Source organism: Dipodomys merriami, unplaced genomic scaffold, assembly GCF_024711535.1.
Source record: "Dipodomys merriami isolate MVZ:Mamm:240054 unplaced genomic scaffold, mDipMer1.0.p SCAF_63, whole genome shotgun sequence".
In the NCBI taxonomy this organism is placed as follows: domain Eukaryota; kingdom Metazoa; phylum Chordata; class Mammalia; order Rodentia; family Heteromyidae; genus Dipodomys; species Dipodomys merriami.
Window position 1 is genome coordinate 548,843 of NW_027206213.1, and position 25,267 is coordinate 574,109.

At 41.6% G+C, this 25,267-nt stretch overlaps 1 protein-coding gene across 1 annotated transcript in view; it reads right to left on the minus strand.

Moving 5' to 3' along the window:
- Anxa4 (annexin A4) overlaps positions 1-25,267 on the minus strand; it is a 68,045-nt gene that overhangs the window by 28,661 nt on the left and 14,117 nt on the right. Inside the window, exon 2 of the mRNA XM_070004471.1 lies at positions 6,640-6,685. Coding sequence (XP_069860572.1) covers positions 6,640-6,648 — 9 coding nt within the window. The 5' untranslated portion in view covers positions 6,649-6,685. The remainder of the gene's footprint in view (positions 1-6,639; positions 6,686-25,267) is intronic.

Consider the following 25,267-nt stretch of genomic DNA (forward strand, 5'->3'; position numbering starts at 1 on the left):
ACAGAGAGAGAAGCACACCATCTACTTCAAAACTTCAAAGGCCCTGAAGCTGGAACTTGATTGTAAGGAAGAGCTAGTCAGTCAGTGTGGCTCAAGTTAGAAAGGAGGGAGTTGTTAAGATTTGTTACACCATTGACTATGCAGTAATTTTGTCCATTCAGAAGGAGAGAGAGAGAAAGAGACAGACAGACTATGGTTTAAGAGATTTAAAAAAGGCATATTAAAAGGCAAAGACGGGGCTGGGAAGGTGGCTCAGTGGTAGAGTGCTTGCCTCCCATGCATGAGGTCCTGGGTTCAATTCCTTAGCACCACAAAAGCAGAAAAGGCCAGAGGTGGTGCTGTGGCTCAAGTGGTAGAGCGCTCACCTTGAGCTGAAGAGCTGAGGGACAGCGCCCAGGCCCCACGACCAGACCCCCTCCCCCAAAAAAGGCAAAGATATCAATTATGAAGCTTAAACTTTTACACTATAAACCCTAAAACTGGACAGTTTCAGGCAAATAAACCCACAGCAGGACAGGTCAAGGAAAAGAAGAGTTTCATCTCTAACTGCTCCTTGTTACATGAAGTCCCTCTGCCGCCATGATTAAAACCTGCTCTGGTCTGCTGAGGTCTCTGTCTTCTTTCTCTCATTTTGTCCACTTGATCTTTCCTAATATGGATGACTCATTTTCCTAACTGTCGCAGTGTGATAGTTATATATAATTTACAGAGGAAATTATCAGATATTTGAAATCTGCTGTGAAACAACACTGATAGGAAGATAAAGAAGAAACAAAATTGACTGTGAGTTAATAATTACTGATACACAAAGGTGTCCTCATAACATTGTTTACTTTTGCAGAAACTTAGTTTCTATGAGATAAAATACATCCAGCTCTCCCCTACCACCAGCCAAAAAAAAGTTCAAGAGGAAAGAGAAGAAAATCAGAAACATAGGCTGGGGGTTGGGTTGGGTGGGTTAGGTAACCCTTCCAAGCTGGGTAAGGAATTTGCTTTGATTCTAAGTGCAGAAGGTAGCCAAGACAGGTTCAGCAAGGAGATAGTGTGTGCGATCTGATTTGCATTTGAAAATGCTCACTCCTGCTGCTAGGAGACACAGAGAACAGTTGAGGGTCTTAGCCAAGACTATAGACGGGAAGTGATGCTAGACTAGGGCGAAATAGCTAAGACAGAATCAGTCAAACTTGGCAGCCATTTCTGAGCAAAGGCAACAGAACTTGCTGGTGGGCTGGTGTGGGAGGTGAGTAACCAGTACCACTCTACATCTGAGCAAAGGAGTGCCAAGTAGTATTTTATCCAGATGGGGAAAAAAGGGAAGACTACTAGATTTGGGGTAGCAGTGAAGGTTGGGATTTAGACATTCTATTTTCAAAATATTAACTTTGAGATGTCCATTCAACATCCATGTGGAGTTGTCAGAAGGACAATTGGCTATAGGAGATTCTAGAGGTCAAATCTAAAGCAATACATTTAGGATGCACTGGCCTTTGGATAGCATTCAATGAGACGATCCAGAGCGAAAACAAAGAATGAGAAGAATAGAGGACCTAGGACATGCCTGAGTCTCCTGGACATTGTAGGTCCAGTAGATAGAGAGCCTATCAGGGATGACTGTGGACCCGACCTGGAGGTGGAAGGAAGCCTGAGATACTCTGCCATCTAGAGGCTGAGAACAGAACTACAGTGAGAAGCGTCCTGGGTAGAAGCTGAAGTAGGAGAGACAGAAGTTCATTTTTTGAATCTGTATATTGGGAATTCTTACATCAATTAACAGAATTGTTGTAATAAACAGGGTGGGTTGGGAAGGTGGCTCAGTGGTAGAGTGCTTGCTTGGCATGCATGAGTCCCTGGGTTTGATTTCCTCAGCAGTACATAAGCAGAAAAAGCTGGAAGTGGCATTGTGGCTCATGTGGTACAGTGCTAGCCTTGAGCTGAAGAGCTGAGGGACAACGCCCAGGCCCAGAGTTCAGGCCCCACGACCGACCAAAAATAAAAAAAATTAAAAAAGTAAAGAAACAGGGTAATATAGAAAAGCATTTAGCAGAAAACTGAGGAAAAAGTAAATACTAAAATGAAAACTTCAACTAGATGGTTATCACGGTCACTATCATCATTTAAATATGACTTCAACAACATCTCCATAACAAATACAATAATGAAATCCTTCTATTCTGCCAGTAACCTCAAAGATTGTTCATTTCACTCTATATAACTCAAACGTCTCTGAAAACATTTTAGATATACTTAAATAAACTAGCTTTTAAACATATGATCAGCCCTGGAGAAGACCACAAGTTCAAGGCCAGCCTGGGCTATACAGCAAAACTATCTAAAAATCAAAACCAAGATAAACACACAAAAAGATGTGGCATTGTAGAGAATTTTTAAAAATCAAACAAACCAAAAAGAAGATTAAAACCTTTATAGTTTAGAGTAAGTAATTTTATTTTATTATTTATTTATTTATTTATTTGTAGGTCACAGGGCTTGAACTCTGGGCTTGGGCGCTGTCCTTGTGCTCTTCAGCTCAAGGCTAGAGCTCTACAGTGCCACTTCCGGTTTTCTAGTGGTTTATTGGAGATGAAAGTCTCTTGGACTTTCCTACCTGGGCTGGCTTTGAACCGAAATCCTCAGATCTCAGCCTCCTGAGTAGCTAGGATTACAGGTGTAAGCTACTGGTGCCCAGCAAAAGAGTAAGTAATTTTAGTATGGCACTGGAGTATGTAGTTTTAATGCTATAAAATATAGCGTAAAGATGTTAGTATAAAGATGAGATATTACAGTGAATACATAGCTTTCTTTTCTTTCTTTCTTCCTTTCTTTGCAGTACTGGGATTTTGAACTCAAGGTCATAGGTTTGCTAGGAAGGCGCTCTGCCCCTTGAGCTATACCCTCAGTTCTTTTTGTTTTACTTTTCAGATAGAGTCTCCTTCCTTCCTTCTTTCCTTCCTTCCTTCTTTCTTTTCTTCCTTCCTTCCTACCTTCCTTTGTTCCTTCGTTCCTTCTTTTTTTTTTCTTTTTTGGTCCAGGCTGGCCTCAGATCATGATCCTTCTATTTACATCCCCTGCATAAGGTTGGTGATAAGACGCACAGCACCACATCCAGTTTATTGGTTGAGATACTAAGGTCTTTTCTTTTGACTGGGTTTGAACCTCCATTCTTCCAATCTCTGCCTCCTGAATAGCTAGGATCACCAGTCCAGGATCCGCATGCCTGGCCTTGAAGATGTAATCTTTATATCCTATTCCACTTATAATTTTATTCTAAGCATTGTCCTATACGGGTGGGGAATAGAGCAAAACACAAAACATTTATGTTTTTAAAAATCACTTTAAATGTGTTTGTGACTCTAAGTATCACTATTCTACAATACTGTGAAATATGTGAAATTTATGTAATCACCTAATCTCAATTAAAGAAAAAAAAGTAAGAGAAGGGATGGGTTAAGAGATATGGGATGGCTGGGAAGGTGGCTCAGTGGTAGAGCGCTTGCCTTGCATGCATTAGGCCCTGGGTTCGATTCCTCAGCACCACATAAGCAAAAAGAAAAAAGCCGGAAGTGGCGCTGTGGTTCAAGTGGTAGAGCCCTAGCCTTGAGCTGAAGAGCTGAGGGACAACGCCCAGGCCCAGAGTTCAGGCCCCATGACCGGAAACCTCCCCCCCAAAAAAAGGGATATGGGTGACAATATTGTCAGACACTTTGTACTCATATACTGTTTTGTAGATTGGGAACTTCTTTGTAAAACTACTTAAAGATAATAAAAAAATTTATAATGAAAAAAATCACTTAGTCTTGGGGTGGTGAGGGGGAAGGGAAAGTAGGAGAAAATTGAGGGAAGGGGTAACAAGGTTGACAAGAAATGTACTTATTACCTTACTTATGTAAGTGTAACCCCTCTGTACATCACCTTGACAATAAAAAAGATATAAAAATAAAAATAATAAAAGAATCACTTAGTCTAATATAAAATGGGAAATATGTATGTGTTTCAGTGTTGTGATTGAATTATGTGATTTTTTTCTTCTAAACATGTCCTCTATCTGCCCAGTAAAATGAGTCATGATGAACGAGCAGGGTCTGGGGGAAAGATGAAGGCAACTAAGGTGATTCTTTTTTTTTTTTTTTTTTTTTTTAATTTTTTTTTTTTGGGTCCAGTCATGGAGCCTGAACTCTGGGCTTGGGCGCTGTCCCTCAGATCTTCAGCTCAAAGGCTAGTGCTCTACAACTTGAGCCACAGTGCCACTTCTGGCTTTTTTCTTTTTGATTATGTGGTGCTGAGGAATCGAGCCCAGGGCTTCATGCATGCAAGGCAAATGCTCTACCACTGAGCCATCTTCCCAGCCCACTAAGGTGATTCTTTACAACTCACTGCAAGATTATGTTGCTCCTGTCTTTGCTGCAGGAAAGCTATGTGCTTGTTGAAAGGGAAGAATAGTATTCTATTATTATTATTATTTTTTTTTGCTAGTCGTGGGGCCTGAACTCTGGACCTGGGCACTCTCCTCAGCTTTTCAGCTCAAGGCTAGCGCTCTACTACTAGCCACAGGACCACTTCCATTTTCTTTCTGCTTATGTGGTGCTCAGGAATCGAATCCAGGGCCTCAAGAATGCAAGGCAAGTGCTCTACAACTGAGCCACCCCCCCCCCCAGCCCCTATTCTATCAACTTTAAGCTCTCAAAACTAGTACGGATCCCTAGTAGCACCAAGAATATTTCTGGGTAAATATTTTTCAGCCTAGAGAGAATCAAGCAACAAGAAATGGATGATCAAATCATTAAGGTTTGAAGTGAACATGAATAAGCCTTTGTCAGGGATCATGAAAAAAATTCTAGAATAAAAAAAATTGAAGCTGAGCATGGTGGCTCACTACTCTAATCCTAGCTACTCAGGAGACTGAGATCTGAAGATCATGGTTCAAAGCCAACCAAGGAAGGAAAGTCCATGAAACTCTTATCACCAACTAACCATCTAAAAACTAGAAGTGCAGTTGTGGCTAAAAGTGGTAGAGCGCTAACCTTAAGCAAAAAAGCTCAGGGACAGTGTTGAGGGCCTGAGTTCAAGCCCCAGGACCAAAAGAAAAAAAAGTTTGAATATATTCTTGCTGGCATGGTGGTTCATGTCTGTAATCCCAGCTACTAGGTTTTGTTTTTTGTTTTTTTTTTTTTTTTGGCTGTCGTAGGCCTGAACTCTGGGCCTGGGCACTGTCCCTCAGCTCTTCAGCTCAAAGCTAGTGCTCTACCACTTGAGCCACAGTGCAACTTCCAGCTTTTTTCTGCTTATGTGGTGCTGAGGAATCAAACTCAGGGCCTCATGCATGCAAGGCAAGCACTCTACCACTGAGCCATCTTCCCAGTCAATCCCAGCTACTAGGGAGGTAGAAATCAGCCTGAAAAAAAAGTTAAGGAGACTTCATCTAAATCAATAGCTGGGTGTATGGTATGCATCTGCAATCCCAGCTAGTCAGAAAGCATAGATAAAAGGATCACAGTCCAGGTCAGCCTGAGCATAACTGTGAGATCCTATCTGCAAAATAACTGAACCAAAAAAGGACTGTGGGTGGCTCAAAGAGTAGTCTCATTGTTAGGTAGAACATCTGCCTAGCAATGTTGAGGCCCTATATTCAATCTCTAGTACCATTTTTGTGTGTGTGTGTGGTCGGTTGTAGGGCTTGAACTCTGGGCCTGGGCACTGTCCCTCAGCTCTTCAGCTCAAGGCTAGCGCTCTACCACTTGAGCCACAGCACCACTTCCTGTTTTCTGGTGATGAATCAGAGATAAGAGTCTCACAGACTTTCCTGCTCAATCTAGCTTTGAACTGTGATCCTCAGATCTCAGCCTCCTGTGTAGCTAGGATTACAGGTGTGAGCCACTGGCACCCAGCTCCATTTTTTAAAAAAGCATATATTCTTATGTGTTCAGGATAGTTTTCTTATCCATCTTTTAAAAGGAAGTCATCTAGAGCTGGCAGAGGCTCCAATTCCTTTCCAGGTGTTACGATTCTACTCCTATTATTTTTTTCCAGTTGGAGCCAGGATTGGAATGACCCATTTATCAGGAACCTTCTTTAGGTAGGAGGGCAGCAGATGGCTCGCCTTAGCGGAGCCGTGTTCATAGCCAAAAGGCTCAGCTTCCTCCAGTGATGAACTGAACAGAACTCTCAAAGGGATCTGATTCCATGCCTGGCTCAAAGATCAGATAACCAAGCTCTGCCGGATCTGATCACAGTTGAAAACAGGAGATCAATAGGAAACACCTGTTGCTAGGAATCACCCCTCAATGCACCTGAAATGATGGGGCTATCAACTTTGGTTGATAATAGTAGGGCATTCTTTTTATTTGCCTAAGAGTTGTAAAATGAACATGAGAGAAAACTGTAACTTGTTTCTATATTATCAGGATGTTAACTGGGTTCTGTCTTTGAGTTAATTTCCAGGGTCAAGTTATTCATCATCTCTGAAATGATGAATAACTAAATGATCTTCCAAAAAAAAAAGGAAAAAAGAAACTCTCTTTTCATGTCCTCTCCCCTCCCCTCCGCTGAGCAAACAATGCTTTGTTTAAAACAGTCCCAGAGTTCACATTCTGTACTTGACGGTGGCTGGCACCAGATAGAGAGGTGAGGCACTCCACAACTTACCATGGCCATGGTGAAGACCAGAGTCAGTCACCTGACAGGAGCTTCTCTGTGGAAAAAGCAAAGGGGAAATTACTGTGATGAAGGAAGTGATATTAAAATCATTACTCTGTTATTTGCACATCGTTAAGCCAAACGGAAATGACACAAATCTTCATGTAAAGGTATTATGCATTAGGCATAGAGTCAGGGGTCAGGCTAATCATTAAAGAGAAACTGTTAGAATGGTCAGGTTTATTATGCCAACAAAATACTTTCCTAGTTGCTCTTCTGTTTGGAGACACACACAATATAAACAACTCCTGATGTTTCACCAGGTACTTAAACTACTTTGCTGAAAAGCACTGACTTGTCACCTGGACCCATGGATTCATCTAAAGCAGGAGGAAAGCTTGGCATCCCTGCCTCCATTTTGTGTCTGTCTTTGCTCTAAATTATTCTTTCTGCAGTTACTTTGTCATGAGATCTGTGAAGCACAGCACTTATTGACAACATGTTTAGAAGCAGGCACGGAAAATATTGCTCCAAAAAAAGAAACAGCAGAGAACTACAAGACAGACTACCTGTCAGGCAATGATGACTTGTTTATCCTCACAGACAAAGACAGAGATATTTTCCAGGCCCTTCTTAAGAAAACAAGGACTAGGGCTGGGAAGGTGGCTTAGTGGTAGAGTGCTTGCCTTGCATGCATGAGGCCCTGGGTTCAATTCTTCAGCACCACATAAGCAGAAACAAAAAGCCAGAAGTGGCGCTGTGGCTCAAGTGGTACAGTGCCCGGCCTTGAGCTGAAGAGCTGAGGGACAGTGCCCAGGCCCAGAGTTCAGACCCCACCACCAGACCACCCCCCCAAAAAAAAGAAAAAAAAAGAAAACAAGGACTAAAGCCAGTCTGGTGGTTCATACCTCTAGTCCTAGCTACTCAGGAGGCTGAGAACTGAGGATCATAGTTCAAAGCCAGCCCAGGCAGGAAAATTCATGAGACAAGCACCAGAAAAGCTGGAAGTGGAGCTGTGGCTCAAGTGGTAGAGCACTATCCTTGAGCAAAAAGGCTCAGGGACAACATCTAGGCCATGAGTTCAAGTTCCAGGACCATCATGAGAAAAAAAAAAATCATGTACCACAACACACCTGTGACCAGAGATGCTTGATCATTATGTATAACCCACTCTATCTCTACTTCTTGGTTTATTTTAACCTAAAGCTCACATCTATATCCAGAAGATGGCTGAAGATGAGCTGACATCTTCCTGTAGCTGCCTGTGTCACAGGATATTGCCCTTCTTTGCCCTTTACTATATTTCTTTATTAGGTATATTGAAGTGAGTGGTCAGACCTGACATGTAGAGTCTAGGGCCTCAAATTGGTTTCAGCTTTCTTACTGGATTGAAGCTGGACATACATACTAAACTGTATGCTATGATGAAGTATCCATATGGAGAGGTGTCCCACTAAAGAGAGAGGGAGAGAGGGAAAGGACAGACCAGCAGTCTAACCAACATTAGAATCTGTTCATTTCACAATGGCTATTTTGACTGCTGCCATCTCAGGATTATTCTTTTATTGCAGTCTTATGCATTCAGTTTTGTCCTCAGTTTCCAGCGCTTCCTCCTCACCAAAAGAATTTTTCAGTGCGTAAGAAAAAGAAACATTTGGAGTGTAGATTAGGTCCTTTGTTAGGGTTCTTACAACATACTGGGCAAGCCCCTGAGGAGTACGTAATCTGCCTCCTTTTCCATATCTAAGTCACATGGATACGACATCATTGCTAACCTTTAGTTAGATCCTTGACACTCAAATCCTAGAACCAGAAGTTTGAGTACCTCAGGAGTTTGTTAAAAATGCAGAATTAGGCCAGGGATAGTGGTTTATGGCTGGAATCCTACCATGCAGAGAAGCCTGAGGAAGAGGATTGGGAGTCTGAGGCTAGCTAGCCCAGGCTATATAGCAAGGCTCTGCCTCAAAAACAAATACTAACAACCCACCACCACCACCACCACCAATAATAATGATGAAAGCAGACCCTCACCTTCTCTCCCAGACCTACTGTTAGAATCCTCATTTTAGCAAGATTTTGGAAGCATTTGTCTGCCCAGTAGTTTGAACACCAAGCCTAGATAACCAGGCTGAGGATCACTTTCCAATGATAGCTTAGTCATTTTTAGCTCACTTTTTTAATCATTTGAGTTTTGTTTTGGTTGTGCTCACTTCTCATCTTCTAGATTTTCTCAGGCCTAACTCTATTCATGGTTTTCACCATTCATGTGAACTGATCTCAAATTACCCAGGGGTTCAGCCCCTTCTTAGGAGATAAGCCTGATAGGTTCTGAGGTACTTATGTGAGCATAGTCAGAGGTAGGCCCAGAGATCAGGCTGGAAAGTAGGAGGAATTGACTGGTAAGGAAGGGTCTTGTTTTCCCAAGTGAGGAGTGTAGCCTTACATTGTAATGGGAAAATAGTGGTAAGCTTGTTATTTGCAGAGAAATTATATGAAAACAGAAATGCTTTCAAACGGTACTAAAGTATAGGATAGACAGGAGTGACAGAGACTAGAATGGATGTCAAAGGGTCAGGAAGGCTTGCAAGAAAATCCAGGGGATCAGGAAGGCTTGAAGAATGACTACAGAAAAAGTCAGGGAGAGGGGAACAGGTAAATGGGGTGTGGCACATGGAATATAATCTTGAGGCCTTTATTGGATGTTGTGATTCATTGACTATACAAACATATTCATTCAATTACCAAATCTCCATGACACAAGTATATATTCCAGGTACTACCCTAGTTGATAGAAAAAACACAGTATATAAGACAAAGAACCTGCCTTCAAGAGCTTATAGTCAACCAGGAGAGGGTCAAAAGATAAACCAGTGTATATATAAGACCATTTCAGATACTAGTAAGAAGAATGTATAACAGGATAATGCTACACAGCAGGGGTCAGCAGATTACATTAGCTCATGGGTCAAATTCTGTCTTGTATTCTACATGCTAAGACCAATCTTCATTGTTTAAAATAGTTGACAGAAAAGCCAAAAGAAGGATATATCATGATATACAGAGATGATATAAAATTTAAAGTTCAGTGTTGTTAAGATGCCTCTGTACATTTTAAGTCTGGCTTAAAGGTTTTTCCATACACAATATACTATAACCTAACCTGATAGGCAAATAGACTACAACCTACTCCTTTAACAAGTAGCTACACTTCAGTCAATCAGAAGCAGTCAACTGTTCAAGTCACCTTCAAATAGACAGATAAAAGCTATAACCTATCAGGCTATTTCTTGTACCTCACTTCCTGTTTAATGTCTGTCTGTCACTCTCTTCATTTTTTCTAGTTATAAATAAAATCTGTTGTAGGGCCAGATATTCTATTCTTTTTTAAATCTAGGCTGCACCTGGTTCTAGAATCATAAAGCCAATTAAGATCTGCAAAAGGAGATTTATTGAAATTTTATCTCTTAACAGTTACCATAAATAGAGACCTATTAGTGCATAGCTACCTCCGTTTATTTATGTATTTTCTGGGGCTGCTTTTATGCTTAGAAGAGCAGAAATGAATAAGTCTGACAGAAACCATAGTGTCAACAAAGATGAACATATTTACTTTTCAGGACAATTTTGTTAGCCTCTAACCTGGAAGATGCTGTCATCAGGATACTAGGAAAAGGCTGGCCTGGACAGGGTGAGTTTGGACAAGAGGTGATCTAGAAGGTATCTCTGAGGAGATGACATTGGGCTCAGTGAAGTTCTGAATGCATAGGAGGGCTTGTCACTCCTTGGTTCTGAAGGAGAACTCTTTTAGGGAGGGAACAGTGGGTACAAGAATCCTGAGGTACAAATAAGCCTCCAGTGATAAAGACAAGAATGAAAGTTTCCCAAACAAGGACAAGAGTGTCACAAGGTAAGGATACAGTAGGTCTATGTGCTGCTGTGACTTATAATAAGAAATGGTATTTGGTTTTCGTCCTGCTGGCACAGAATATCTGTAATTTCTGGAATTGCTAATTTCCTTCGCCCATTAAGGAGGAAAGGTATATCTGTGTTACTCACAGCAAGCCCCTCTCAACCACACCTGTGTTTGTGTTCATAATGACCTTTGGAAAGCCCCAGGGTAACTACAGAATGGGAGACTCATTGCAAGGGTAACCAAATATGTGATTAGAGGATTGAAACTTTTACTTTCCCACCTCAGGGAGGAGAAAAGAGCTGGAGATTGACGTAATCACCAATGGCCAATGATTTAATCAATCATAATAAAGCATCCATAAACCCCCAAAAAGATGGATAGGAGAAGAGCATAGGAGTTCCATGTCCCCTGCCACAAACCTTGTCCTATGCACTTTGTCCATCTGCCTATTCCTCATTTACAGCTGTTTATGATAAACTCATAAGTGAGTCAACTGTTTTCCTGAGTTCTGGGAGCCATCATAGCAAACAATTATATAACAAGGCTCCTCAGTTTATAGCCTGTCAGACATACAACATGGCCTTGGGATTGACATCTTTTTTTGGGGGGGGGTCCAGTCATGGGGCCTGAACTCTGGGCCTGGGCACTGTCCCTCAGCTCTTCAGCTCAAGGCTAGCGCTCTACCACTTGAGCCACAACACCACTTCCAGCTTTTTTTTTCTTTTTGCGTATGTGGTGCTGAGGAATCAAACTCAGGGCCTCAGGCATGCAAGGCAAGCGCTCTACCATTGAGCCACCTTCCCAGCCTGGGATTGACATCTTAAGTAGGACAGTCTTGTGGGACTGAACCTAAACCTGTGAGATATGACAGTAATTCCAAGCAGACTGTGTCAGAATAGGTTACCTACTTGGTGTCCACTGAGAATTGGACAATTACTTGGTATGGGAATTTCATCAATACACATCTGTTGGCTGAAGCTAAGATCACAATACCCCAATGTATGGCACTTAGACATGCTAAGTACCTTGAACTAAAGGAGAATGGAAGCTCTCTCCAGCAGTCTCAAAAGCAAGGTCCTCCAACCTTCTACCTCCTATCTCTTGTCTTCTACATTTACTGTCCCCAAATCAGTCACTGAAACTAGAAATCATCTTCTCTAAAAGGAGATTATAGTTCCTCTTTGCACAGTAAGCCATAATGCCAGGTAATAATACTCTAACCTTTCCCCGAGTTTCTGTGTAGAAGATAGCCATAAAGGAATTCTCTGACCTACCTTGTCTGACAGTAGGGCATAAGTCACTCATTCAAGTGGCCATGCTCCATACTCAGGTGAAAGGAATGATATCCAGAGTCCAAGATGACTCTGGACAGATCTAGCTAGCTTTCTTCCCTCAGATGACTATGACATCTCCTTTTGTCCAATCATGTTATATACAATTGTTTAGTTTTTATAAAACTTAGGCATTAAAAAAAGAATTTATTTATAGAGATGCTTGTGTCACCTATAACTCTGATTAAATTACTTTATTAAACTTTCCTTTTGATAATGTGTCTCTTTTGTTATAAGAGTGCTGGCGGTGAACTTTATGATGGGTAAAGAAAGACATGCCACTTTGCCACCCCCACATAATGCCAGATGTACAGTGTTAGGATTATAATCACCCCTCAGTGTTAGAACAAGAGAGATGTCAGGAATGGTTATCAGATAACTGGTCTTTCCATGTTATATTCACTTTTATAAAATGGCATACAATTTTTTTAATCCACAAATGTTGTACAAGGGAGTTACAATTTAATATGTCCATTTATGTGCACATGCATCTTAAGCAGAGTTACCCTTTCTATCATGCTCCCTCCCCTTCTTCTTATTCCTCCGTCCACCAGTCACATTGTCTCTCACTTCCTTCTTCACATATGCACATTGAGTGTTATGACTGTATTCACCCACTGTTCCCTTTTCCATTCAACACCACCCTTCCAATTACACCATGCCCATTCAAAACATGTTTCAGCTTCTTGATATTCACTTTATTAAACCTCTATTAATTGTTCAAAAGGTTTATACCATGAAGTTTCACACTTGCATGCACTATATGTAATTTAGTCAGGGTGAACATGTATACACGCACATGCCCTTGCTTATGTGTTTACCAGGGAGGTTATATTTTGGGCCTATGATACACATATGAAAGAAAACACATGCCCTTTGTCTTTCTGGGCATGGTTTACTTCATTCAGTATGAATTTTCCCCCAAATCCATTCATTTCCCTGTACATAACTTCATTCAGAATATCAGTTGCTGAAGTTGAAAGCTACCAATGTAACTTAGAGTTAATGAAACTCCCAGAATACTACTTCACTGAATGCATGAGGAAAAGCAAACTAATGAGAAAAGCTTACTGTTACCCACAATTGCCTAAATTAAACTAAAAAAGATCATGGAGTTGGGAGCCAGTGGCTTATGCCTGTAATTCTAGCTACTTAGGAGACTGAGATCTGGAGGATCCAGGTTTGAAGCCAGCCCAGTTAGAAAAGTTTGCTAGACTCCATCTCCAACATAACTAGCAAACTGGAGATGTGGCTCAAATGGAGAGTGCCAGCCTAGCAAATAAGTCAAGCAAGTGTGAGACCTTGAGTTCAACTTAGTACTACAAAATAAGAGGAGAAAGTCAGTGATTCTGAGGCTTTGGCCACTCACCTCAGAGCCACAAGGGAAAAAAAGTATGCCAAAACTCCAGAAAGTTTTGCTAAGAACACTGGTAACCAAAAAAAAATATGTTTGGGAGGAAGGAAAAAAATCAAGAAGTTGGAAGAAATTGTTTCATTTTGTACATTGATATTGTCAGCTTCCTGGGGAGTTTTAAATAAAAAAGACTGAGTGACACATTTAGGGGCAATGTTTGGGGCTTGGACGCTACAGAGTAGATAGAACTTGCTTAGATTGATGGAAGACTCACAAGTCTCTAGGAAAACCATAGATAGATATCTGTGATGTGGGAACAGAGGATATTCCTGAGGAAACATGAGCCAGGTGAGCTGTATATAAGCTCCCGTAAGTCCCTCTCCCCATACAAATGCTACATGGAACACCTCAGATGCTGCTGCTATTATGAAAGCCACATGGGGCTGGCTTTCTATTAGTCAGGATATTCCCCTGCTGAAGACACACATTACTAGGTCAGAGTAAATTCAGTGACGAATTAACAAGAGATTAAGAAAAGGCTCAGAACCAAGGGATGACATAGGTTAGAAATGCTTAAATAATTTAACAAATATCGATAGGATAACCACTGCTTTTGCTAAAAAGCAAAACTGAAACTAATAGGGATACAAAACTTGATAATATAACCAAAATAAAATTTGATATTAAAACCACTGCTTTTTGCAAAAGAACAAAACAAAAGAACAACAAAACCAAACCACTGACTACTTATTTAGTCTCATGAATTAATTAAAACCAGAAAAACAAAAGCTTGACAGCTCAGCCTCCATTTTCTATCTATGTTCTTCATCCTGGACCATTTTCTCCTACAGTTAGTTTACAGCCATCTTGAAAGCCAGGAAAGAACAGACAGAACAATCTGCCAGCCATCAATAACTTATTGTAACAAGCCCCCATTAGGTCAATCCTCAGACAATGAACCGCCAGCCTCCCTCAGGTCACCCCTGACTACTAGGCATATATCTGTGGTTGAGACTATATATACCTCTCATTCCTAACCCTAACTCTCCAACTCTGGCTTCAATAGGAGAAACACAAAAAAGCCCAAACAGAACTTTTTGCCACTTCCATGGGGCTTCAGCCTTGGCACTATCTTGAGGTCCTGTTCTACAACACATGAGTGATCAATATATGCTCACCTCCTTCCTCACATATATTTCTGGTAGTTGAATGGAGCTACTGCTGATTGGCTAACAATTCTGGCAGACACAGCTTTTAGGAGCCAGGGCTCTTCCTTTGCTTTCATGTAGCTTTGCAATCAGTGACAAGTGAGGAGGCAGGGAAGGAGGAAGTCTCTCTCAAAAAAAGCAGCCTTTACTGTGAACATGCCCACACCTTTTTATTCAACAAGCAGAAAGAAGCCTTGAGCGAAGCTTTCTGAAAATACTGAGATCATTACTCAAGAAGCTAGAAATATTTTACTAATGGGGAAAAAGGTTCCATATTTGAACTCTGGGTTTCTTTAGTCAGACAATTTATTTTGAAATGTGGTCAGCACATAGCTTAAATCTTTTTATGTAGAAATAGATGTGCTGTTTAAGTTTTACTAGTACAAAATGCATTTCTAGTTAGACTATAGAAACAAATGCAAAAACTGGTAGTCCTTGATTCTTTCATGGATTATCAGATAATACAAGCCAAGCTGGACCACCCAACAGTCTTCTAGCAGTGTCTGCTTCCTAGAAAGAAGGAAATGGTTCTTGGCAGGAGGAAAAGGAGCTGAAGTAGGATAGAATGATGAGACAAGGAAAATATACTACTATTATCACCACTACTACTACTGCTGCTGCCGTTACTGCGGCTACTGCTGCTGCTATTACTACTATGATGACTACTAATGCCAGTCCTGGGTCTTGAACTCGGGGCCTGGGTGCTGGCCCTGAGCTCTTTTGCTCAAGGTTAGTGCTCTACCACTTGAGCCACAGAGCCACTTCCAGAGTTTTGGTGATTAAAGATAAGAATCTCTTAGCCCTTCCTGCCCAGGCTTCAAAGTGAGATATTTAGATGTCAGCCTTCTGAGTAGCTAGGATTACAGGCATGAGCCACAGACACTCAACAATTATATTATTTTTAATAAATGCACAAAAAATCCAGATTCAGAAATTGAAACCAGAAAGGAACTGAAGGAAAACTGTTGAGCTTCCATCTACTTAAATGCTAAGTTACAAGGATTGGGAGATATAAAAGTGGCTAGTGTCTACATCTGCCCTCTCCTTTCAAAATGCTAAAATCCTGCCAACCCTGTGCAGAGGAATGAAAGAAGTTTACCAAGAGAAAGGAAGCTCTGAAGTTTACCTGTTGACCCTATGTTTAGGGTAGGTAGGCCTAGAGACATTAATTGATAATAATAAACACGCCAATCTTAGCCATCCAGAATCATAGTTGGGGGTTGCTAGACAATATGACCACAGGCATTCATTCTTAGCGGCTGCCATTCTTTCAACTCTCATTTCCTGCATGGGGGAGCAGGGAATGTTTTTCTCTTTTTTCTATTTATCTCTAATTTAACCTTGTTATACTAAAACAAATCTTTGCTAAAAGTGTCACACTGTGAGACTCTCTCTTTTTTTGTGAAACATCATGAAGTGCTTTTTATGAGTGGATCTCGGGGACCTGGGGTTTGTGTGGAATTGAGAGGCTGAGGGAGGCCCTCATCCATTCTCCAGAGACAGAGTAAGAGTGCGGCAAGAACTGCATTCCTCAATACAGAGTCCCTATAGGCCTCTTCTTAGCAGCACAAAATGGTCAGTCCCCAGGAAATGAAAGGCCCTACTTCTAGAAGCTTCACTTAGGCTACAAGAACCTCATACATTTTCCACCTGCCCTGCAATGTTATACTCTTGCAGATCCACTGCTGGGAATGTTTTGCTATCTCAGCTTCCTTTGTTTTTTTTTTCCTCTCTGAAGACATTCCTATAATTTTATAAAATGGACAACATGATCATGTGCAATGACTCAGGTTTTGTGTTGGGGTTTTGACATAATAATAAGTAACTTTGCCTTGGCTTTTACATCTGTGAAAAGCAAACAGGCTCACATCTCAGGGATATGAAAATTATTCTAAATGCATCATGACGCTTCAAGATGGAAGGACGAAGACTAAAGTTGACTTCCCCTCCCCATTTTTAGTGATGTCTACAAAAGCTTAAGGCTTATATTATATGTAGGTAGAAAAACAGCAACTTCTTAACAATACCACAATTCTACAAAGAGAATTGGGTCTGAACTAGTTCTAAAGACAGTTTAAGACAGTTTTAAAACAATTGAAATTGGGAAATAAACATGAAGCCTATTCCAATAGGTTGAAATAAACTCAACCTATTTCAAGTAAGATTATGTAAACTTACAGAAATAAATCAAGATGTTGTACAAAAGAAAAAGTAAGTATGTTGAGACAACATCTTCTGTTCTCTAAGCAAAATATCTAACAGAGCTATCGTACATGACCTCAAAGATGCCCCTCTACTGTATCACTGTCAGGGCACAACTTCCGAGAGTCAAGCCAGGGGCTCTGGTCAAAGGCTGCTTATATCTTCAGGTCAGATTGCATGTAAGTGCTACGAGGACTTCTAATTTCAAGTATTATTTAGTAGGCCATGTCTGTAGTGAACATGCAATGTAGGCCCTTTTCCTCTTTTACCTAGAATTTGGAAAGCAGCTAGAGTAGATTTTCCTTTGAGCATTAGACTAGTAAAATCAGCAAACAATCATCAAAACACAGTTATGCCAACTCATCTCAATGACAAAGTATGGCTGTTGGGCTGAGCAAGCTTGCTGATAAAGAAAAATTACTGATGTAAAGAAAAATTGTGTCCATCAGCAAGGCATGCTTCCCTTAAACCCAGCACACAGACTTCCTTTGAGATATTTATCAAAATTTATCAAAACACTGTCCTAAAGAAAGTATGGATCCTGTCAAGTACCTCTGGCTCAAGTGGTAGAGTACTCACCTTGAGTGAAAAAAAGCTAAGCAAGAGAACAAGGCCCTGAGTTCAAGCCCCAGTACCAGTGTGTGCATGCATACATGCACACAAATACACACACATGTATAGATTCTGAGGTCAAGAAGCCAAATATGTCTCTACTGTGAAGATGATTTTATCCATTTTTGTCCTGATTCTATGGTTGCCAAGAGTTTGGCTTCGCAAGATCTGTCTACAAAAATATTTGAGGCATGAGTATTTTCATATAAACAATAACCTAATTTCTAAAACAAATACATATATTAGCTGAGTGAAGGTGCATGTAGCTATCCCTGAGGACTAGAACCTCCTCTTCTTAGCATGTGCCAACTGGACATTCACCTGGAAATGGTTGCTGCTCTTGAGACCCCTATCTAGCTTGGCAGCCTCCATCCAGATTCCTAACATTGACTCCCCCTGAAGACAGGCAACCCTAGCCAGGAGCCTGTGGCTCACACCTATAATCCTAGCTACTAGAGAAGCTGACATTTGAGAACTGTCAGAAGCCAGTCTGGGCAGACTCTTATCTCCAATTAACCAGCTTGAAGTGGAAAGGGAGCTGGCTTGGAGTGCTAGCTTGTAGCAAAAAAGCCAGAGGACAGCACCCAGGCCCTAAATTCAAGCACTAGTGCTCTCTCTCTCTCTCTCTTTCTCTCTCTCATACACATACACACATACAGAAAGAAGAGAGAAAGAAGAGAGAGGGAGAAAGAGAGGAGAGAGAGAAGAGAAGGAGAAAAGTTGAGAGGAGGAAGAGAAGAGGAGGAGGGAGGGAGGGAGAGATAGGGAGGGAGGAAGAGAGAAGGAGAGGGAGAGAGGGAGGGAGGGAGAGAGAGAGAGAGAGAGAGAGAGAGAGAGAGAGAGAGAGAGAGAGAGAGAGAGAGAGAGAGAGCTTCCTCTGAGCTCTTCAGCATAAGACTAGCACTCTATCACTTGAGCCACAGTGCCACTTCCAGTTTTCTGGTGGTTAATTAGAGATAGGAGTCTCACAGACGTTCCTGATCAGGCTGGCTTTGAACTGGGATTCTCAGATCTCAGCCTCCTGAGTAGCCAGGATTATAGGCCAGCTTCCAAGTCTTCTTCACTGGGACTTGCTGTCTGTAGCACATTCTCATTTTGGCACAATCTTACTTCTCTGGAAGATCACAAGTGTGTTAGTCACTCACTATTTTTCTTCTGGATATGGTTTCATTTTACATCCCACAAAGATGACAAATCCCTGGCCCAGGGATTTGTAGAGGGTGTGACTGGGCCTCACCCAAGTGAAGGCTTTCAAAACTGCCTATGAATTGGGAAAATCAACTTTTTTTTTTCTTCCTTGAAACATGTCTTTCCAAAGAAAAAGGGAGTTTTATTGCAGCGATGAGATCTGAGTTGGGGACAGGAGTATTTTCAAACTTTTATTCAAAGGCATAAATAAGCACAAATTTGAAAATATGTGTTAGATAAAATTTGTGGGAGGGCATTATTGATTAGATTGAACTTCCTAGACTAAGTCCTAATACAAAGACCAAAGTGGAGTCACTCCTGCTAAGTGTCATCCAATTCAGTGTGTGCCTATCACCCAGCTATAATGGGAGGCTTAAAATAGGTGGATAGACACCAAGGCATGCACTGGTGTATGAAGTAAGACCCTGTCTCAAAAATAACCAGCACCAAAGGATTGGAAGTGTGGCTCAGTGGGAGAGCACCTGTCTAACAGGTCCTGAGTTTGATCCCCAATTAATGCCTCCAAAAAAAAGTATAAAGGCAGATAACAATTCCAATCTTGTGCCGGTGGCTTACATCTATAATCCTAGCTACTCCAGAGCCTGGGATCTAAGAATCACAGCTCAAAGCCAGTCCAGGCAGGAAAGTCTGAGAGACTCTTATCTCCAATTAACACCCAAAACCCAGAAGTAGCATTGTGGTAGAGCATTAGTCTTGAGCAAAAGAGCTCAAGGACAGTGCTCAGGCCCTGAGTTCAAGCCCTATAATTACCACCATCACACTAACAACAACAAAAATCCAGAAGTTTTCAGAATAGTATTGGAATAAAAACTTTAACTTGTCACATTTTTCATTGAGCTAAATGCTTTCTTGTACTTCATATGTTTAACATGCTAGATGCAAAAAATAACTCAAAAAAAAAAACACTCCTAGGGACTCACTTTAACCACACATGCACTATCCCAGTCAAAAGTGACAGCCAGTGGCCATTTAAAGAGAGCAGCCTTTCTAGTGGGGGAAGAGTCTGACACTGCTCTGCAATAATGTCCCTTTGAGCAGACACCTGGCCACTGATGAGCCATCTCCAGCTGGGAGGACATAAGGATTCCAACCTGACACAGTCTGTGCCTTGCCTTAGAACAGAACAAGGCCCAGAATCCTGTGAGTACAGCTGGGAAGGTCAGAGCTGACCCAACCACAATATAAAAGTGGAGCCTGGCTGGGTGTGGTACACATTCCTGTAATTCTGGCATTAGGCAGGAGGATCAGAAGCTTATGGTCAGCCACTGCTAAAAAGTGAGTTGTGGTCTAAAACCAGTGGGCAGGGCATCCTGCTTGAGACATGCCCTTGGGTTAGTCTAAATCTAATGTCAGAGCAGGTTGGAGGGCTTAAGCCCTTTGACGGTGCTCATGAGCATAGAAGGCTATTCCATACACACCCACTGAGAGAGAGCCAGCAATACCGGAAAGAGTGCTTCTGACTTTTGTTGGGCACAGAAAACATTCTAAGTTCCATTTAAAGCCTAAGGAGGAGTGACACAGTTATGATATGATTTTCAAGCCCTAAATTACAGCTGCTTATCTTATTACAGGCAGGGCTTCTCCAGACTATAAACACACCTCTTCCTCTAATCACTTAGTATTAATTTCATTGATATCAGATTGAACGGTCAAACAAACCACAGTGAGAGCTAGGCACCAGTGGCTCACACGTGTAATCCTAGCTACTCAGTGATTGGAGGATCACAGTTCAAAGCCAGACTGAGTAGACAAATCTGAAAAATTCTGATCTCCAACTAGCCACTAAAAAGCTGGAAGTGGAGCTATGGTTCATGTGATAGAGGACTAGCCTTGAGTGAAAAAGCTAAGGGACAAGCCAGGCATCGGTGGCTCACACCTGTAATCCTAGCTACTCAGGAGGCTGAGATCTGAGGATCGAGGTTCAAAGCCAGCCCGGGCAGGAAAGTCCGTGAGACTCTTATCTCCAATAAACCACCAGAAAACTGGAAATGGCGCTGTGGCTCACGTGGTAGAGCGCTCGCCTTGAGCTGAAGAGTGCAGGGACAGCACCCAAGCCCAGAGTTCAAACCCCAAGACTGACAGACTGACAGACAGACAGACAGACAGACAGACAGACACACACACACACACACACACACACACACACACACACACAGCAAAACAATCCTTCAGATCTGTATATTTAATGATGCATACTGTGTTAATAAAATAATATACATATATACCATCTGAGGTCAAGACCTCAATTTTGTAAGTTGCCAATTGCCTCTCACTGGAAGCATGCTGTTATTATAATACCCTTTGTTAGCAACAGCACTCTAAGGCAAAGCCCAACTCAGTAGACTCTGAATCCAGTAGGCTTTTACACAGCACCATGGATAAACTCATGTCTCCTCAGGTATAAGGATTATTTAAAGAGGGAGCCTATCAAGGATGGTTAGGCTCTGCTCCCACGATTATAACATGTTTCCTGATCAGTTCTCAAGATTATTTTAGAACCAAAGGCCCTCAAGGAAATATAGAAGGTCACTTAATTCCACATTCTTTCAGAAATACCATAAGGAAACTAGTCCAGGCAAATGAGAATTTCAGACAGGAATTCCAATTGGCTAATCAGAAATGAGTGGCATTGTTGTCCAGTTCTTTGTCTCATATGCCCATTTGCATTTGGATCATTCTGGTCTCCTAAAGGCTCACAAATTATAGACTGTCACATACACATATCTAAAGGCTGGGGTTGACCAGACCTCTTGGTATCTTCTCTCTGTCTTAGTAATCATAAGCCTCAGTGATAAAACAAATGTCTCTCATCAGAGAAAAAAACACCAATGCTAGTATGCTATTTTTCTTTTTCTTTCTTTTTTTTTTTTTTTTTTTTGCCGGTAGACCTGAACTCTGCGCCTGGGTGCTGTCCCTCAGCTCTTCAGCTCAAGGCGAGCTCTCTATCGCTTGAGCCACAGCACCACATCCGGCTTTTTCTGTTTATGTCGTGCTGAGGAATCGAACCCAGGGCCTCATGCATGCAAGGCAAGCGCTCTACCACTGAGCCACCTTCCTAGCCCTAGTATGTTATTTTTCTCTTACAATCCTTCCCAGAAAAATTAAAATCTACTCTTTCTTTGAAAAATCATGGAGACTGAAGTATAAGAAGTATGAAGGAAAAGAGAACCTTATGCAATGCTGGTAGAAATGGAAATTAATGCAGCCATTATGGAAAACTGTGTGGTGGCTGCTCCTAAAACTGAAAGTAGAGCTGGAGAAGCAATTCATTGACAGAGAGCTTGCCTAGCATGTGTGAGGCCCAGGTTTAATCCTGAGTCCCACCACCACAAGACAAAATAAAACAAAACACCTAAAAATAGAACTACCACAGGACCTAATAATCTCACTTCTTTTTTCAAAAGGTTTGAAATCAGCATGTTGAAGTGATTCTGCATCCCATGTGCTTTGCAGCATTATTCAAAATAGCCAAGTTATAGAATCCACCTGAGTATCAATCAGCAGATATGAATGGACAAAGAAAATGTACTATGTGTGCACAATGGAATACTATTTAACTATTAAAAACAAAAAATATGAAAAGAATAAATTTCCCTCCCTACTTTCCTCTCTTACTCCTTTCCTCTTTCTTTCGTTCTTCCCTCCCTCCCTCTTCTCCTTTCTTCTTTCTTCCTTCCTTTTTTCTTTCCCTTTTTTCTTTTTTTTCCTTCCTCTTTCCTTCTCTGGCTCTTTTTCTTTCTCTGTCTCTCTGTCTCTCTGTCTCTTTGGCTCTTTCTACTTGCTTGCTTGCTTTCTTAGTCTCCCAAGTGCTGGGAATCCAGGTTATGCCACTACTTCAGGCCAAATCTGTTCATTTATGACATGGACTCAAGCAGAGAACATTATGCTAAGTGAAACAAGCCAACCATAGAAAAGTAAATGTTGTATATTGTCACTTCTAGATGGCATCTAAAGCAATCCACCTCACAAAGCAGAGTATAATGGTGGTCACTGGAGGCTGGGACAAATGACGATGGAGAGATGGTAGTCAAAAGGTAACAAGAGTGGGTGAACTGTTTTTGCTTTTCTTTTAGCTCTAATGCATGGTGTGGCAGATATACTAAATAATAATAATAACATGTTGCACATTTCAAATCCACTGAGAGTAAATTTTAAGCATTACTACACAAACAGTTGAGTATTTAGAGGTGGTGGATATGTTAATTGGCTTGACTTAATTATTCTTTTACTCACAAGCCATAACATTACATTGTATCCCATAGATCCACATAATTATAATTTGTCCACTTACAATTTTAAAAGTTAGTGCTAGGCATGGCTCCTCATGCCTTTAAGCACTCAGGAGTCAAGGGTAGCATAAATTAAAGGTCATCTTGGGCTACATAAGATAACCCTGCCTCAAAGAAAAAAAAAGTTTAGCTGGGTGCCAGTGGCTCACACCTGTAATCCTAGCTACTGAAGAGGATCATGGTTCAAAGCCAGCCTGGGCAGGAAAGTCCACAAGACTCTTATCTCCAATTAACCCCCAGAAGACCAGGAGTGGTGCTGTGGCTCAAAGTGGTAGAGTGTTTGAGCAGAAATAGCTCAGGAACACTACCCAGTACCCCAAGACCCATGACTACACCACCACCAACAAAAAGTTTAACAGAGGGAAAGGCTTTGTAGTGCGTCAGCTCTGAAGTCAGGCTTCCAGTCTAAGGAAAAATAGTAAGTTTCTGCAGCCTGGAGGTGGGAAAAAAAGCCTTCTGCAGCCCATCCCTTTCTTTCTGGCTGGAGAGCCACAATATTACTTGTTTGCCAAAGAGAGAACAACATGCTCTTTCCAGACAAACAGGAAAAGCAGCCTAGGTGTCCTCACAGGTTTACATAGGAGGTTAGCAGACAGCAAACACTCTTCTCTTCAATGTCTCCTTTTTTTCTGAGGCCCAGGTGCACAGCTCTGGGGAATCTAGTTCCAACTCTGTGGGCCATTGCTCCTCTCTTGGACCAGGGCAGGCTTCTGCTACCAAATATTTCCAGAATTCAAGCTGACTTTGACAGGAAACTCTCTGTCTCTGTCTCTCTCTCTCTCTCCCCCACCCCTCTGTCTTTCTGTCTGTCTGTCTGTCTTTGTCTCTGTCTCTCTCTGTCTCTGTCTCTCTCTCTCTCTCACACACACACACAGAACTAGAAGATTTAAAATTGTTCCACAATGTATTTTTGATTCACACAGGGAAGCTGCTATTTCTGATGAGGCCTCCTTCAATTTGTTGTCCAATTAATGCTCAAGGCTTGGGGAAGAAAAGGAAAATCTTGTGAGAAAACTCAAACAACCAGCACAGATGTGAGATCACATCCAAAGCTGAGAGGAACTGAACTAACTTAAAGCCAAATGAAGTTGGATTGTGTGTGTGTGTGTGTGTGTGTGTGTGTGGGTGGGTGCACGTGCGCGCACGCACATGTGTGTTCCTGTATGAGCAAGGAGATAGGTTATGGCTGTCTGATGTGGGTATCCATCCAGAAACACCTACTCCATTCTACTGCCCTGAGATGAGGAGCTGCAACACGGGCTTATCACTGGCCCTACTTACTCCCTACCTGCCAAGAGCTGTTGAGGTAGAAACTACGATGGCAGAATAGATTCAGGAGATTCAGTGTATTTACGTATATATTTATATAAACCAGCCCGAGTAGGAAAGTACACAAGACTCTTATCTCCGATTAACCCCCAGAAAACCAGGAGTGGTGCTGTGGCTCAAAGTGGTAGAGCGATATATATGGGTGTGTGTGTGTGTGTGTGTGTGTGTGTGTGTGTGTGTGTGTGTGTGTGTGTGTGTGTGTGTGTGTGTGTGTGTGTGTGTGTGTGTGTGTGTGTGTGTGTGTGTGTGTGTGTGTGTATATGTTTATATATGGGTGTGTATATATATATGGATGGTTAATCACAGATAAGAGTCTTATGGGCTCAGTGCTGGTGGCTCACACTTGTAAATCCTAGTTACTTAGGAGGCTGAGATCTGAGGATCATCATTTGAAGCCAGCCTAGGTAGAAAAATTCATGGACTCTCATCTCTAGTTAATTACTAAGAAAGCCATTAAGTGGTGCTGTGGTTCAAGTGATAAGAGTCTTAGCCTTAAGCAAAATAGCTCAGGGACAGTACCCAAGCCCTGTGTTCAAGCCCTAAGATAGGCACACACACATTACCCCCCCCCCAAAAAAAAAATTAATGAGCTTTTCTGCCTGGTTTGGCTTTGAACTGTATTCCTAGGATCTCAGACTCCTGAGTGTCTAGGATTACAGGTACGAGCCATCAGCACCCAGCTGGTTTGAATTTTTTTTTTTTTTTTTTGTCGGTCATGGGGCTTGAACTTGGCCTGGGCACTGTCCCTCAGTTCTTCAGCTCAAAGGCGAGCATGCTCTACCACTTGAGCCACAGCACCACTTCCGGTTTTCTGAGTGGTTTATTGAAGAGTTTCACAGCTTTTCCTGCCCAGGCTGGCTTTGAACCTCTATCCTTAGATCTCAGCCTCTTGAGTAACAAGGATTACAGGCATGAGCCACCGGTGCCTGGCTTCTGATTTGCTTTTTAAAGAAACTTTGTTTTGAATTTTAAAGATAATATATGCACATGTTAGAAAATGTAGTATCTGGCTTTCTTTCTGTTTTAGCAATCTCAGGATTTTATGGAATAGCAATGAGGTATGGCTCCTGGACTAAGCATTGTCTTTACCACAGACGCTTCTTCTTGTCAGCTGTTTTTATTTAAGTTGCCTGTGTAACGGGTAAATTAATTTCCCAAGCTCTGCTGATTGTAGGCAGAAGCAGAATTGT